The sequence below is a fragment of the Nannobrachium achirus genome, assembly GCF_963921795.1.
Source record: "Nannobrachium achirus genome assembly, chromosome: 3".
Classification (NCBI taxonomy): domain Eukaryota; kingdom Metazoa; phylum Chordata; class Actinopteri; order Myctophiformes; family Myctophidae; genus Nannobrachium; species Nannobrachium achirus.
The window spans coordinates 40493967-40509922 of record NC_137812.1 but is presented as its reverse complement, the minus strand read 5'-3'; the positions used below and the strand labels follow the sequence as shown (position 1 = coordinate 40509922).

Below are 15956 nucleotides of genomic sequence, written 5' to 3'. Positions count from 1 at the left end.
ATTAAGGCTGTGGAGCCTGAATAGCTGCTGCGTCGGTTGTGTCACACTGTGCACATTACATTACCATTTCCCTGTCAGTCTGTACAACAGAGGATGGATCTCATCCGGGGAAAACCACACAGCTCTCCACTTTTGCATGCCTCTCCCAGGGACGACATCAAAGAGCAAAGACCTCATTCCATTCAGACAAGACAGCGAGGAAAATCTATTTCTCTCACAAGCGCTTGAAGTGGCAACTGGCAACCCAAAAAGGGTGCGACGTTTTAGAGCCGCTTACTTAGGTTTCAACAGAGTCCACAGATGTAAAAGAATGTGATTGGCAATAGAAAAAAGGCTAAGATGTAAACAAAATACATCTTTGGTTCATCAGGCTGCCTAATGACAATTTTCATATACTATGTGCCCTGGTACTTGAAGAGGACATAAGAGAGGTAGCAAGAAGAAGGTTCAATTGTACAGTACATTTCAATTGAAAGAGCCAAATTAATTGAAATACAGATTTAGAGTTGACAATTTGGAATGTAGTTTGGATTGTTGGTGTTGTGGATATACTGCATTCTATAAAGATAAGTTAGTATAAAGTAGTGCATAGTGTATAGCTAGCTTGACACTAACCTTAAAAGGATTGGAATTTGTGATGCTAACCTACCGGTAAGTTCATTTTAAGTGATTTATTTTATTTATATATATTTTTTAAATTATTATTATTATTTTGTCAAAACTACTGTATGTATTCAAGGCTTATTACTTTCCTGAGAGGCAAATTATCCACCTCATTAGTGGCCAATTGGGAGAAATTTCCACCACCTTCACTTAAGCTATTATTACTAACTGTGGTTATCCAGCCACCAAAAGGTGCTTTGAGAGCCCAAACTTACAATTAAAATGTATTAATGCATTACTCCCTTGCAGAACCTGTGAGTGTGTGCATGGGTGCGTGGGCGTTTGTATAGTCCTTGTGTTTATATAGTTACACATTTCACACTTCCAGTTATGAGAGCAGCAACTCACATTGTTCATGTACTCGCTCAGCAGGTCTTGGAGGGCCTGTCGGACGGCGTTGCACTCTGCCACGATGCGTTCGCGGCGGTCATCGCGTGTGCAGGAAGAGTCGGCCATAAGTGCCGCCCCACTTATGATACTCTCCAGGCGCTCCTCCAGAGAGGGCCGGAAACGCGCCTCGCTGAATGTCAGGGGGTCCAGGATGATCTTGTTCTGTGGGGCAAAAAGAAAAGAAGGAGATGGGAGGGTCAAGGAGTGTACTGCTCTGCCAGCTGGGAAGAGACCAGTGGTGGAAAAAGTACTCACATTCTTTACTTTAAAAGTATCAATACTGCAATGTTAGGGTGACCATATTTCCAGCCACTCAAACCGGGACGCAAAACACTGTTGCCTAAAACTGGGACCCTAAAAGCAATGCGCACGTTACCGCGCACGCGCGTACCCATTCTCTAACGTTCGTGCACGCGCACACACGCACCGCAGGGTTGCAAACAGGCAGTGAGTGATTGACAAACAGCCTCAGCGTTGAATTCAGACACACATGAATTTGTTCCTTTTTTCTGATTGGTTAGGTGAGCATGTTTTCATGAAAAGAACATGATAAATGTCTATGCAACCACTGAAAACAGCTACTATTATTTTAATTCTGGTGAAAACCAGGACAACTTTGCAGTGAATGTTGAAAACCGGGACATATTAGTGTTTTAGAGATATTTGTCGAAAGCGGGACTGTCCCGGGTAAAACAGGAAGTCTAGGTCACCCTATGCAATGTAGATGTACTCTGCTACAAGTAAAAGTCTGTAATTCAAAATGTACTTGAATGTATGAAAGCATCAAAAAGTAATTAAAGTACCAAAAGTAAAAGTACAAAATGTTTGAAAATAGCAGATCTACACGCTCACAAAGGTATAAAATACGGCTGAAGTGGTTTATGTTTGATAATATTATAATTTATACCTGCAAAGTAACTAGTAACTAAAGTTTTCAAATAAATGTAGTGGAGTAAAAGTACAATATTTGGTTCCGAGATGTAGTGGAGTTTACAGTAAATACAATGGAAATTGGAAATACTCAAGAAAAGTACAAATAAGTCAAAAGTGTACTTAGGTACAGTACTTGAGTAAATGTATTTAGTTACTTTACACCACTGGCAGAGACCTGCGGAAGATACGGTGCCTCCTAGTTTTCCTATGAGGCAACTTTCTTTACTTTCTAGCGAGAAAGTGTGAAGACATTCATGGTTATATAACTGATTGCATGCACAAAAAAAGAAGGCAACTCTAAAAGCACATTAATCTTGAAAACCCCAAATGAAATACCTTGGACTTCAGCAATTGTGTGTGTCATACAAGATAAACCGCATGCAAGTTATAAATTAGTAAATCCTGCTGGTTTAATGAGCATTTAATGATATTCAACACAGAGATCCTATTGGTCCATCGACCAACAGTCTAATATTCTATAATTGAAGTGTTTGTTCTGCAGGGGCTACTTCTAAATAAGGTCAAACCAGCTCTAAAAAAATAATGAGCACAATGATCTTGCTACACAGTTATTATCCAGGTGAGAATGGAGGAAAAAGGAACGTTCAGGTAAAGGGTGAAATGATGAAATGGAAATCCAGGCTGGCTTGAGTGGAAGGTAGTAAGTTTAACAGACCATAAGAAAGAGCAGAAAGCATATTTGGCATGGGCCAGGGCAGCAGAAGGTTCAGGGCAATCTGTCGGAGATAGTAACGGGAGGCAAACGAAAAGAAGGTGCCCTTCAAAGTTAACTCTATAGCCTTGCTAACGCACACATTCCTCTTCTTTATTGACCTGTTAAGCACAACCTGATCACACGCACGCACACGCACGCACGGCAAACACACACACGCACGCACACGCGCGTGCGCGCGCACACACACACACACACACACACACACACACGCGCGCGCGCGCGCGCACACACACACACACACACACACACACACACACACACACACACACACACACACACACACACACACACACACACACACACACACACACAATTGGGTTTGCCACAAAAAAGAATCCGTTTATGATCTCTACAGCGGGGGGAAATTACCATATTGATAGTAGTGATGTTATGTTTTATGGCTATACTTTTTAAATATGCCTTTCACAGCACTTTGTAGCTAGTTGCGCTTTTTAAAGGTACAGCCTGTCTGGGATCTTTTGTCTTTATTTATAGATGATAGTACTCTGTATCTGCTTTAAAGACGTTGGACATGAATACACTTGCACAAAGGGTGCGTCCATACCTTCACCATAGCAAGATGCTCTAATTTTTAGCTTTTGTTTAGTCATAAAGAGAAATGAATGGCACATTCATGTTGATGAACCCTGCCGAGCGTGACAAACATCTAAGGACTAACTCAATGGACCGGAGTAATAAGAAACAACACACACACACACACACACACACACACACACACACACACACACACACACACACACACACACACACACACACACACACACACACACACACACACACACACACACACACACACACACACGGTAGGAGTCACAGCATCAAGATCCAAATATATCTCTATCTGCATCATAATGGCTCATTATTATTGCCCCCTTTCTCATTCTAATGCTAATCTCAAGGAGACCTAATCTTCCTCTTTGCATTTTATTTGCACCGATGGGGCGGTATCTTGGGCAGTGTGGACCTTAAACATTGGTTGTGGATCTCTTATACGTGCTCCACAAATGGAAAGGTTGGTGTATTATGGTAATACAGTTATTTATTCAATGTTGCCTTATCTTTTTTATATATATATTTGAGTGAGGGGTAAATAAAGACATAGCTATTGTCCTTGTGACAAGTCACCAATGCATGTGATGTGGAGCTCTAACAGCAGCAAGCACAGGGTGCCCTTGATCCCTTGTTTTCTTTTTTCTTCTTCTTTTTTTTTTACCATTCATGCAGGGGATATTTACCCAAATGCAATTCACGTTAATGTGATATGTTTCCTACAGTGAATATAGGGTTTGATATCCAGTGACCAATGTATCCATTACATATATAATGGACTCACCAAGATGATAGGCCTCTGTGAAGAACAGGAGGTGTTCATATTTTTACCGACTCATTCGCTTGTATCACGTCTATGCAAACCGCAGAATATATGTTTTACACATTGAAGAGCCAGTCCAATACCAGGTGTTTGTTCTGTAGAGTCACTCCTCGATAGGGTCGGGCAAATGTTTATTTCTTTTCTGCCTTTCGTTCAAGCGTTACATGAGACCGTTTGCAGCTCTGCATTCGGCTAACATTTAAAGAAAGTGCTGCGTCTGTTCACACCAAGGACAAACAACTTCCTGTCGGTGAGATTGGATCTAGTTTGTTTTCAAAAATATACACAAAAATAGAGCACATAAATAACATCTATTCCTTTTGCATGCCAGTCAAAGTTGCCTCTGTGCAAAGGTTTCTGTCCTTTCTTTTTTCTTCTTTCGAAGTGAAATATACATTGGTAAATTAGCTTTCACATCGTATTGCTCAGGTGGATCTTAATCTTGACAGCAGTACTTAACAGAATGCAGAGAATCTAGATGGAAAGGAGATTCAGTAGAAGGATTAAAATAGAATTATTGAAAGTATAAATATCAAAATATGTTGGAGATTTCTGACTTGACACAGTAGATTGTTCAATGCAAGTGAATGGGGACATGAAATGTTAACACCTCCTGTTCATCACAAAGGCATGGGATCTTGGTGAGTCAATATATTGGATCAATTGTTCAATGGTTATCAAGCAACCTTGGGAAAATATTGATTTAGCCAGTTGAACCGCATATAGTTCATTGACTGGTGTCCCCCAGGGGTCTATACTAAGCCCCCTCCCTTTTCCCTATACACCAAATCTTGTCAAAAAGATCAGATCTAAAAGCTCACGGATGGGCTTCAAGTGATCAGCTTCTAGATCAGCTATTTTCGACGAACGTTCACCTCAGAACAGGGACTCTATATGGTTTATGCAGTAAAGAAATCTCTTCCCTTTGAGGTTCAGAGATTTAACAACCACATAAATCCCCCTTCACTTCTCCTGGTCCGGGCCATTACCCAGGAGCCGCATCGCGATGTCCATTTTACTTAAAAACAAACTAAAATATAAATCTGAGGGAGAAAGCATCCCTTTGTGTGCCGTGCATGGCAGGTTGACTGGGTTCTGGGTAGGAAACAAGTTACATGTGTTGTTGTTTTTTCTCAGTAAGCCAAATCCTGGGGCAGGGAGACAGTCTGTCAACGATGCATAATAACATGTAGGAGAACACAGTGAAAGAACTGAATCGGCCATAACCTACTTTTCGGCAGCTGGGAGAAAGGCAGGGTAAACACACGGATTTACATTGGTAAAGAGATGGAGAAGGAGTAAACAGAGGATGTGGGGCTGAGCAAAAGAAAATAAAGCAGACAGAAAAAGATAGAGGAGAAAGAGACAATGAAATGGAAGATCAGAGCGAACAAACAGCCAGGAGTGGTAATGCTGCTCTCTGAATAAATGTCTGTGTGACTCAGGTAGGTTCCCATTATGTATTCATTGTAACATGGAGGGGACCTGTATCAGCCACATAAACGATTCATGGTCATCCAGAAAGAAAAGAGAGAGAAAAAGGAGGGAAAAAGAATCCTCGTCTGTCATTTTGTTCCTGGCTTAGCACACAACTATTAAGCTACATGTAATTGTTCAGGTCAAGGCTTCATCTAACCAGTATGATTTATGGTTTATAATTTATTGTTCAGTGAGTTAATGTAACGCAATAGACACAGCTGAAGTATCAAACTAACAAACCAGATTGCAATGATTCAATTAATTAATGACTTATTATAGACATCAATAACCACAGTGGATTTGAGTACTTGTGCGATTAGAGAGATCATTAAACTGATTTAATAAACCAATGCCCAGACATTAACATGTCAAGATAACATATGGCTCTAATATTTAGTTCAAAATAATTCAAAATGTGTAATAATAAAACTTAATTATGTCCAATGAAGTTAACTCTCTCTAATTGTAAAACATAGTCGAACATAGTGCTTTGTTCGGATATACGGTCAGGAGTCCCGAATGCCACTTGAACATGATTGATGATCAAGTCAAGAATATTGGAAATCTGGAAGCAACACAATTCGACCATAAGCAGAAATGTGCTGGTACTATCGATGATTCAATACAGGTTGTGGTTTGGTGGTTTGTGATGGCCATACTACCCTCAGCTAATCTTTGCCCTTACAGAGTGCTACAATTAATGTATGAAATATTGTTGAAGACATCGACTTGAACAAACGAATTACCTATTTACAACCTGTGATATTGGAAGTCTCAATGTGACGCCCTGGCTAGAGTAATTAAGGATGGATATTGTGTGTGATAGACCCAATTAGTATTAGGATTAGGTGTTGAAGTTTGCTTGTTTATATTACCTTTAAGTTCGGTTACAATGGCTATTAGTCATTTATTTTCTATGTTTACGTGGAACATGGAAGATTTTTAAATGACCCAAAATAGTTTCCAAAATGCGTTAAATGTATGTATTTATTACACATTCGCAAAACCAAATGAATGTATTACACATTCCCTCGCTGACATGTTCCACTTAAAGGGGAAAAACCACCAATTTCTTTTTTAATTACGTCATTAATATAGAGGAGTTTAAATAAGCGTATGACAAGTGCAGAGCAAGTTTCGCCAGGGAACTCTTTGCAGTTGCTGGTGGTTAGCCTCAGCTCCATGCCTCCATTCTCAAACAAACACAAACACTTCACTAATAGAGTGCCTAAACAGGGAGGTTTGCCTTGCTCATTTGCTTGCTTCCTGTATTGAGCTGCTGCTGATTTTGTTTTAAGAATTGCTGTTCAACCTCCACCCCAGCTATATAGTGTGCTCACTCAGAAAGTAAAATAAATAAATAAGCAGATTCATTCATCGCCAAACCAAATGAATATATTTCTCATTTTATATTCATAAATCATATTTGTATTCAATTTGTGATGTTTCTCTTAACTGAATTATTTAACAGGAGGTTAAATGCTTTCAAACGGTTTCAAAGTCATATTATAAACAAAAATCAATATGGTCACTTTGGAGATTGTTTACTTTTTGAACCCATAAATGGTGCAGAATATTTTTATTTTTTTAAGATTATACCAATTGGAAGATGACTACTGTCTGCATCAAAGGGAGAGGCAAACAATTTGAACCAGAAAGAGAGAGATGCTCAAGGGCAAAGACAAGAGCAATTCCTGCACTGAGCCATAAACTAATGTGTATTCTGTTGGCTGTACCTCATGACAAGATCAAACAGGCTACAAGACTCAAATACATAACCACGTGGAGCTTAAGTCCAAATTCGAATAAAATGTCCTACGACTTTCTGAGTGTCTACTGCGTCACTACAGAAGGGGTGTGTGCGTGCGTGCGTGCGTGCGTGCCTGCGTGCGTGCGCGCGCGTGCGTGCGTGCGTGCGTGCGTGCGTGCGTGCGTGCATGCGTGTGTGTGTGTGTGTGTGTGTGTGTGTGTGTGTGTGTGTGCAAAGTGTGTATAATTCAGGCCATGTGCTGCAGGGCCACCCCTGCAGCACAATACACACACTCATATACGCGAGCAAATATGCAAGCAATTCTGCTTTGAAATGTCAGTCTACCCTACAGTAACTGTTACTCACATTTAAGGCCTTTGGTATTTGACCAAACTAGCCTCTGGAATCTCTAACAACCCTCACCTGGAAGTTGTGCAGCTCACAGGAATTTGTTGTAAACTTTCCAAGCATAAACAATGAATTCTGTCTATCAAGAGTTAAGAGTTAAAAATATTTCAGTTAGGGGAAAAACTGCTTCCAGTCTGTGGCTTGGCTATCATTTTGTTTGTTTGGATCATGAATTAGAGCTTTAAGAAGGTAAAAGGAGGATACACCAAAGCCACAATACCCAGAGGATCTCAACGGGCCAAAGAAAAACAAGAAGAAACGAAGATGAAGGGAAGAGTAAGAACATCCCCTGAGGACTCTTCTCAATTGTTATTCCAGGCAGGCTGTCAGATTTCTATTATTGCTGGGAGTTGGGGAGAAAAAAGGCAGAACAGAATATGGAGAGAGCTTTGGGTTGGCAAAGGCTGAAGGGTTCTCAAGGTAATTGGCAATGCCTGAATTCATTTTCATAACTAAGCTCATTCAAGCTAATGTGACTGATGTGTGAATTCTCACTCGTCAGGTCTAAATTAATCTCACAGACTTTGCTCCATCAAAAATACTGTATTTTATCTACGTATATATGCTTTTGTCCTATGAACTTAATTAATGTACGGTGTTAACTACAGTATATACAGCTGATTATGTCATGCTGAAATGGTCAAATACTTTTGGTATGTATCAATGTCCTGGCTATAGCTCATTGGCTATTAGTGAAATTAAGATAATATTCACTGTATTTATAACACTAGTCCTTGCCTGTTCGAACATATGTGCTTCGAATTATGTGCAGTTTGGGTTATGGGGTGTGCACCGTAGGCTATATGAGGGATTGAATGTAGGAGTCTCAGAAGTAAGAGATCCCAGACTATCAGTGATGTCAGTCATCTCCAAATTTGGGCACTGTTTCAGCATGCGGCTGTTACCATGGCGGCGGTATCAGTGATGTCAGTCATCTCCAAATTTGGGCACTATTTCAGCATGCGGCTGTTACCATTGCGGGGACACATTCACAGTACAGGCGGCAGTATCAATGATGTCACCAAATGTGGGCACTGTTTAGTATCAGTGATGTCAGCATGCGTTATTAGCAGGATGACTTGTTTTACTTACTTAGTGAATGTACTGAAAAATATTCTCTATCTGATAAATTCAGTAGATCTGTTTCTAGGCTGTAGCATGGCCGAAAACCAGATTATCTATCTATCTATCTATCTATCTATCTATCTACTGTATACACACAAACACACACACACACACACACACACACACACACACACACACACACACACACACACACACACACACACACACACACACACACACACACACACACACACACACACACACACACACACACACACACACACACCTAAAATAGGGAATGATTATTAATTGCTTTTATACAATGAATGATTATCAATTATTTGTATAATCAATTTACAGATATGTTGGTTACTTGTTTACACGTTTTGATATTCAGATTAGTTTGGCTTGACCTCAATTGTTAAGAATGCTATTTACATACTTAGCATGTTGTTTAGACAGAGACTAGCAACCTACATGTCTGTCAGCACCCGTGTTGGGCAAGTTATTTCAAAATGCAATATACATTTAGAAGCTTTTCTGATTTTAGGTCAAGCTTTGTCACATGAAGGCATACAAATTACAATTGTCTATAGGCTTATGAGGACCTGGGGCAGTCCCATTTTAACATGCATGGACGTGGTTATTAGTTTGACTCCATTCTGAGCCAAGAGCAAGTTAAATGGGAAATATGTCCTGCAAATCTATGTCAACTGTGCCTACCAGGCCTAAAGCAATATTTAAGGACAATTAATTTGTCCAAAGGGTAAGTTGAACAAAGTCTTTTAGATATACCACTGTATTATCCTTGGGGGGCCACCAACCCAAGGTTCAAGGGCAGACTGTCCCTTGAACCTTGTGTTGGTGGCCTCAAGGATAATACAGTGGTATATATTCATCATGACTATCATGTTGTGTGACAAAACAATGCCCACGGCAGCCCAGCATGGCATCAGCCACATCCTGCTTCTTGATTGATTAACCCCTTTCACCTTGGTGTTCATAATAGTTTGGTACATGAATTATGGGTAAAACTTTTTGAAACATGAAAGAAAAATAATCTGCCTGTTATACAGGAGGCTAGATGGTGTGTGTGTGTGTGTGTGTGTGTGTGTGTGTGTGTGTGTGTGTGTGTGTGTGTGTGTGTGTGTGTGTGTGTGTGTGTGTGTGTGTGTGTGTGTGTGTGTGTGTGTGCGCGTGCGCAAGTATTTTATAATTACCTCAACTGTGTTTCTTTCACACACAGCAATACAAAGTTATACAGGAATTTAGCAGCCGTGTCCACAGACACGCTTCACATCGGGTCGTAAATGACCGGGTTGTTACACACAGCCATGATCAAAAGTTTAACTAAGCATAATTACCATATAGCGTGTAGACAGTGCATAACCCAAAGTCTGCAAAACGACTGGTTTAACTTAATTTTCATAATGTAACTCAATGAGGCTCTGATCGCGCTGAAACCCTGCCCTGATTTAGAGTCATACAGTACAATAGACAAGTTGACTTCACAGATGACTGACATCACAGGCTGGCCACAAGAAGTCAGGGTTCCACATTACACACACTGCTCCCATGAGGATCCCATGAAATATGGGGTTAAGTGGTTAACCTAATAAAAAATTCCCTCATTCAGTGTCCTAGTTCATCTCTCTACTGCAGGGTTCCCCAATAGGTGGCCCGCGGGCCATTTGCGGCCCGCGTCGGGCTACTGTCTGGCCCACACCAACCCCAGTAATAATGGTGGTATAAGAGCAGCAACAACACTAGTATATCGTCGTTGTCGGGTGGAAATCTTGTATCTCCAAATTTGTACGTTCTTTCGCAAATCATACAAGGCCGTCGCACAAAAGTAGTGAAAACAGCAGGTCTACAAGCACACAACGCCTCGCACCGTGTGCTTATAGATCGGCTGTTTTCACTCGTTAATTTTTTTTTTTTTTAATGATAAATGCAAAACGGACGGTTTTGGACATACAAGATTTTCACCCGACAACGACATATCTGAACTGTCGCTGGAGTAGCAGGAACGCCACCGTCGCCCCTGCAATGTTGTGGCCCTCGGCTTGGTACCCTAGACATAATTCGGCCCTTGGGGAAAACTAATTGGGGAACACTGCTCTACTGTCACACAAAGGACGATTACTGGTTCTGTAAGAACTTTGTGAAAAAAATAAAAATGCTATTAAAATAGCATCAATCGCATGATAACTAGAAAGAGTGCAAATCTCTGCCAGGAGGCATGCCTCAATACCTCTCTTCATCTTGCTCGCAGACTGAATTGAGTGTGTGTGGACATTAGTAACAGTTGTACATTGGCGTTACCAGTGTTGAGCAAGATGCCAGTTAGTCTACATTGAATAAAGCCTCAACTGCATTGAACTGACCCACCAGATTAATGTGGCAATTTAAACTACAGCAAAATGGTAAAAGTAGCTTACTATATCAAAACTTTTGTTTTCCACTAACATTGAACCAGTGATGAATACATCTGGCAGTCAAACAGATGAGCAGGCAAAACACAAAAAAAGTTCTGTGCAATAGCTAATTAAACAATAGGCTGGGAACTCTGCTCCAAAACCAATTTTGGCAACATAAACAAACAAATTAAAACTAAAGCATGCTCCACATAATTGATTGAAACCTTTATTTATTCTCGAAAATAGCTTAATAAATGTGTGTGTGTGTGTGTGTGTGTGTGTGTGTGTGTGTGTGTGTGTGTGTGTGTGTGTGCGTGCGTGCGTGCGTGCGTGCGTGCGTGCGTGCGTGCGTGCGTGCATGCTCGCGTGTGATAAAATATCTATGGGCATATGGAGAAGATAAGCTTTTAACAATTTGCATTAGAAAGAAATTGTCTTTGGTTGAAAGAATTGTAATTCAACACTAAAAAAGCTCAAGTTCAAAAAAAGTTCACGTGTATTCCCCTGCAGCAGGCAAGTTGCAGGCATCGCATCAGGCAGGCACAGTACATTGTCACCATCATACGGAAGTTCTTCTGTTGGCTAAGGGGCGGCAGCGGCTCAGTGGAAGAGTGGCCTTTGGGCTCCCCCAGAGTTACTGTCGAAGTGTCCTTGAGCAAGACACTGAACCCCTAATTGCTTCCGATGAGCAGGTTGGTGCCTTGCATAGTTTCCTCTGCCATTGGTGTATGAATGTGTGAACGAATGGGAGAATGTAATGTACAATCTCTGAATTAAAAAAAATTTTTTTTTATACACATACATGTCTGTTTAAGTGTCAGTTATGGATTCTTAGCTTTATTTCCGAGTGCAGAAAGCACTGCACTTTTGAAGCATAAGTTGAAAAACAAAAGAGCTTTTGCTACTGAAAATAGGCTATATTTGATAGGTAAAAACAGCAATGGTACTGAATAGTATACTACTGTAGTTAATGTGACTCTACTGCCCAACAGTGGTCTCTATGTCCTCCTCATGCACATTTGGCTATTTGGCATTCTCTCTTGTCTCGTGTCGCCGACAACTGGATAACTATGTCTACTAATTGTTTGGACACATAATTTCAAAGGTGACCAGTGACAAAGCTTTTTTTAGGACACTCCTTTTCTGCCTTTAATACTTGCAGTGTGGGGGGTTGTGGTATGTTATATAAGGAGGAGATAATCACCACAGAAAACCCAAATCTAAACTTACTTGAAGATCAAAGTACTGCACTGTATGTTATTCAGTAATGTAAAAAATTGCTTCTCATTTTTAAGAATAAGCAGAACAGCCTGATGATGACTATCCCTGACATTCACTGTTTTTTTGTGTGTGTGCATACTGTATAGTAAATGACCTTAGCATTCATGTTGCAAGACAGCAACAGAAAGCACTGTCAAATTCCTTGGTTTCCTTGGTGGAGGGATGTTATGTTAATGTCTACCGTAGGCTATACTGTCTGAATACCATATTGGTTGGCCCTGAGATTAAAGCCATCATATGCATCACTTCCAGGGCGGTTTAGACAGGGGAATGTATGACTTGAAGGGAACAAAGCGAGCAAGCTTGGGTCTGAGTCATCGCTGCTGACTTCTAAACTTATTAAAGCTTTTCAGAAACAGTTTATGATTCACTGTGTCTCTCGGTACGGGTTTCAGCCAATCAATCCTGTAATTGCTGTAAAATGTTTCTTTCTTGTTCCTGTTTCGCATGTGTGCATGCGTGCGTGTGTGCCAAGTCAAAGGTCTGCCAAAACCTTTGTTTTCACACAGGATGTCTCTGAATAGCACACCGGTAAAGTTCAATGAGTTAATGTTGTCAATATATTCATCCATCCATTCACTTAGTTGAGCTCCAGGAGTACAGTACAGTATGTTGAATATTTCAGGGGTAAGCTTTTACTGTGTTGTTACAGTGTAAAGTAAGCTAAACTGGGCAGTTTTGAATCTTTCATGGGCAAACGGTAGGACATGCAAACAGGAGTGCAGAATTGCACCACCTTTAGCATTATGGTGCATTCATGCTAAGTTAAAACAGCAATGTTTGACACCCGGAATAAACCTTGTTGTTTGTCTGCTTTCACAGTAATTCTGGGAGCAGTATAGCTGTTGAGTGTTCCTGGCTGAACATTTGTATACTTATTTTGTCTGTTTAAAAGTGTAAAGCTGTTATTTCTTGTTCAAACCATTCATTATGAACGTCGTCATGGATTGTTCCTAATCAGAAGTTGGGCTCTGATTGGTTGTGGGGTAGGGCTGTCACGATTATGACATTTTACATGACGATTAATTTTCTCTCAAATAATTGCGATTAACGATTTAATTGTGTTTTTGTCGTTGACAATTACATTTCTGTTTGGCTTTTAGGCTTTGAAGTTGCACATGGCAGATATAACACATAACCTTAAATATACAATGACATTACTGACATATTTGACAACTTTATACTTAAAAAAGAACATTGATAGTGGAAATAGCCGATCTACAAGCTCTGAGCTTGTAGATCTGCTATTTCCACTATTTTTGACTTTCTTAAAATATATGAACATGTTTCAACATGGAAACGATTATGACGATTATGAAAAATAATCATGATTACCGGTATGTAAAATAATCACGATTAGACGATTATGTAATAATTGTGACAGCCCTATTGTGGGTGTGTTCAACCACAACATCCGCACAGCACACCAAACCTTCCACATATCCACTCACTTTCACTACCAACCTCCCAATGTTGTAAATACTTTTCTTGTTTAACTTTTAACGTTTGTGTGTCTCCTACTTTTGGCACATTTTTAAACCGGTTTGTGACACATGAGACAGTGTATATGTCATATGTGTAACTTCTGTTTGGTGTTGTGAATCATAAGGCTGGATGAGCATTTATGTTCTCTAATGGAGCAGAATAAGGCCCCCATTATTTTACATAATTAACCTTCTATGCTCCAGTGTATACTACGTCCCCATTCTTTACATTTTGTTTCCAAGCTAGATTCAAGTCAACAATGCATCAACTTCTTTGGCCTTTATCTTAATAAACTTTTTTCCAACACTCAGCAACATTCAGCCCTTCCTCGCAGAGCATGTTTTTGTCTGTCTGTCTTTCTTTCTTTCTTTCTTTCTTTCCTTCTTTCTTTCTTTCTTTAGGGGAGTTTTCTTTTGTTGAACAATAAATCATTGTGTATGGTAACAATGTACAATAAATCATGAGGTAACAATGTACATTGCTCCTTGGTGGAGCTTTTCCAGAAAGTGGTCTAAATACTCATGATTAGTCCACTTAAAGGACATATACGGTAATTGGTCCTCACTAATGTTCATTATGTCATAGAGTCTGAGATACCTTTTGATCCCAGGATTTGGATTTTATGTGATGTCAGTTTAATCAATGTGAACTTTCATAAGACGTATTTTATTTCACTTGCCGGCACGGCGGGGGGAAAAGAATTATCCTTGTAAATTGGACATCTGAAAATTGTCCATTGTCCGAAATGAACTTTCGTCTCATTGTACTCCTGAGAAGATCCTGTACAATGTAAGGAGAAGACCTGAAATATTTAACAACATTTGGGCCTCTTTTCTCTGCCTTTAATAAGTCCTCTTGGTTGAGGTTATAATAAGTTGCTGACACTGCAAATGTTGTTATAGCCATTATTATTTATTGTACCATTCTGGGATGTGGGGGGGGGGGGGGGGGGTGTATTTCTGTGACCTTTTTTACTTTTTTCTTGCTTTGGGGTGGAAAAAAAAACTATACTATATCAGATGGCCAGTGATGTATATCGGACCCGTTACCCATCTATGGAGACCTCTGGTACCCATATATGGAGATCCATGTGCTGTATATAGTACATCCCTTTTATGCCCATACATGGAGATCCCTGTCTGAACCAGCCACACAGATATGGGCTGTCATGTAATATGGTTACATTTTGTCTACTTGGTCTGTGTCTCAGAGGAGGGCTGCGGACAGTTCAGAAACCCGCCTACCAGTGATCTACCAGTGGCTTCCAAAGTTTGCAGGAGTGCCCCATTTTGCACAATGTGTCAGATTACATGTTCTGCTATAGTGCGTTTTTTCCATTCCAATTGGCTATGACTGCCTTCCAAAGTTTACGGGCCACGGGTAGGTATTAGGTAACACGGCCTGGCGGAGAACTGTGCTCCAGGAGCACACTTTTTTTATTTTATTTTTATATGTAGGCTTCATGGCTTCATGCATATGAAGCAAGCACATTTGCTAAGAAATAACTAACAACAAACAATAATCTATCTTGATTGAACAATAAGTACTTGATCTCCTCCAGATCACCAGCCAGCCAAAGCTGTATGCCAAACTTTTCAAGTTTATATGCCCTGTACTGCACAAAACTGCATTGGGATTTTGTGGGGAACAGACATCACTGTCAATGGTGATAGCTCCAGGTGTGAATAATAATGTACAGTTCTCTATTAATCTAAACCAGACATCAGTTATTTTACAGTCCTTATGTTCTTTCTTGTCATCAAAATGCAGAAACTGAGTGACCTGAAACCATCCTGTGTCACAGTGTCTTTAAAAACGTCTATTCTAAAGTTCAAAGCACAAATAGTCTACTGTTCTCTGCTTTTTAACTTGAATTGGATTGTTGACACAACCAACAATCCCATTCAATCGGGACTCCTGTGAAAATAATTTAATTGCCTCATATGCAATGTT

General features: G+C 40.1%; 1 protein-coding gene across 4 annotated transcripts in view; it reads right to left on the bottom strand.

Moving 5' to 3' along the window:
* ctnna2 (catenin (cadherin-associated protein), alpha 2) overlaps positions 1-15956 on the bottom strand; it is a gene marked incomplete at both ends in the record, with an annotated part of 480574 nt that overhangs the window by 361569 nt on the left and 103049 nt on the right. For all 4 annotated transcript variants that reach the window (XM_080721670.1, XM_080721671.1, XM_080721673.1 and 1 more), the window contains one exon: positions 1012-1215. In XM_080721670.1, coding sequence (XP_080577796.1) covers positions 1012-1215 — 204 coding nt within the window. The remainder of the gene's footprint in view (positions 1-1011; positions 1216-15956) is intronic.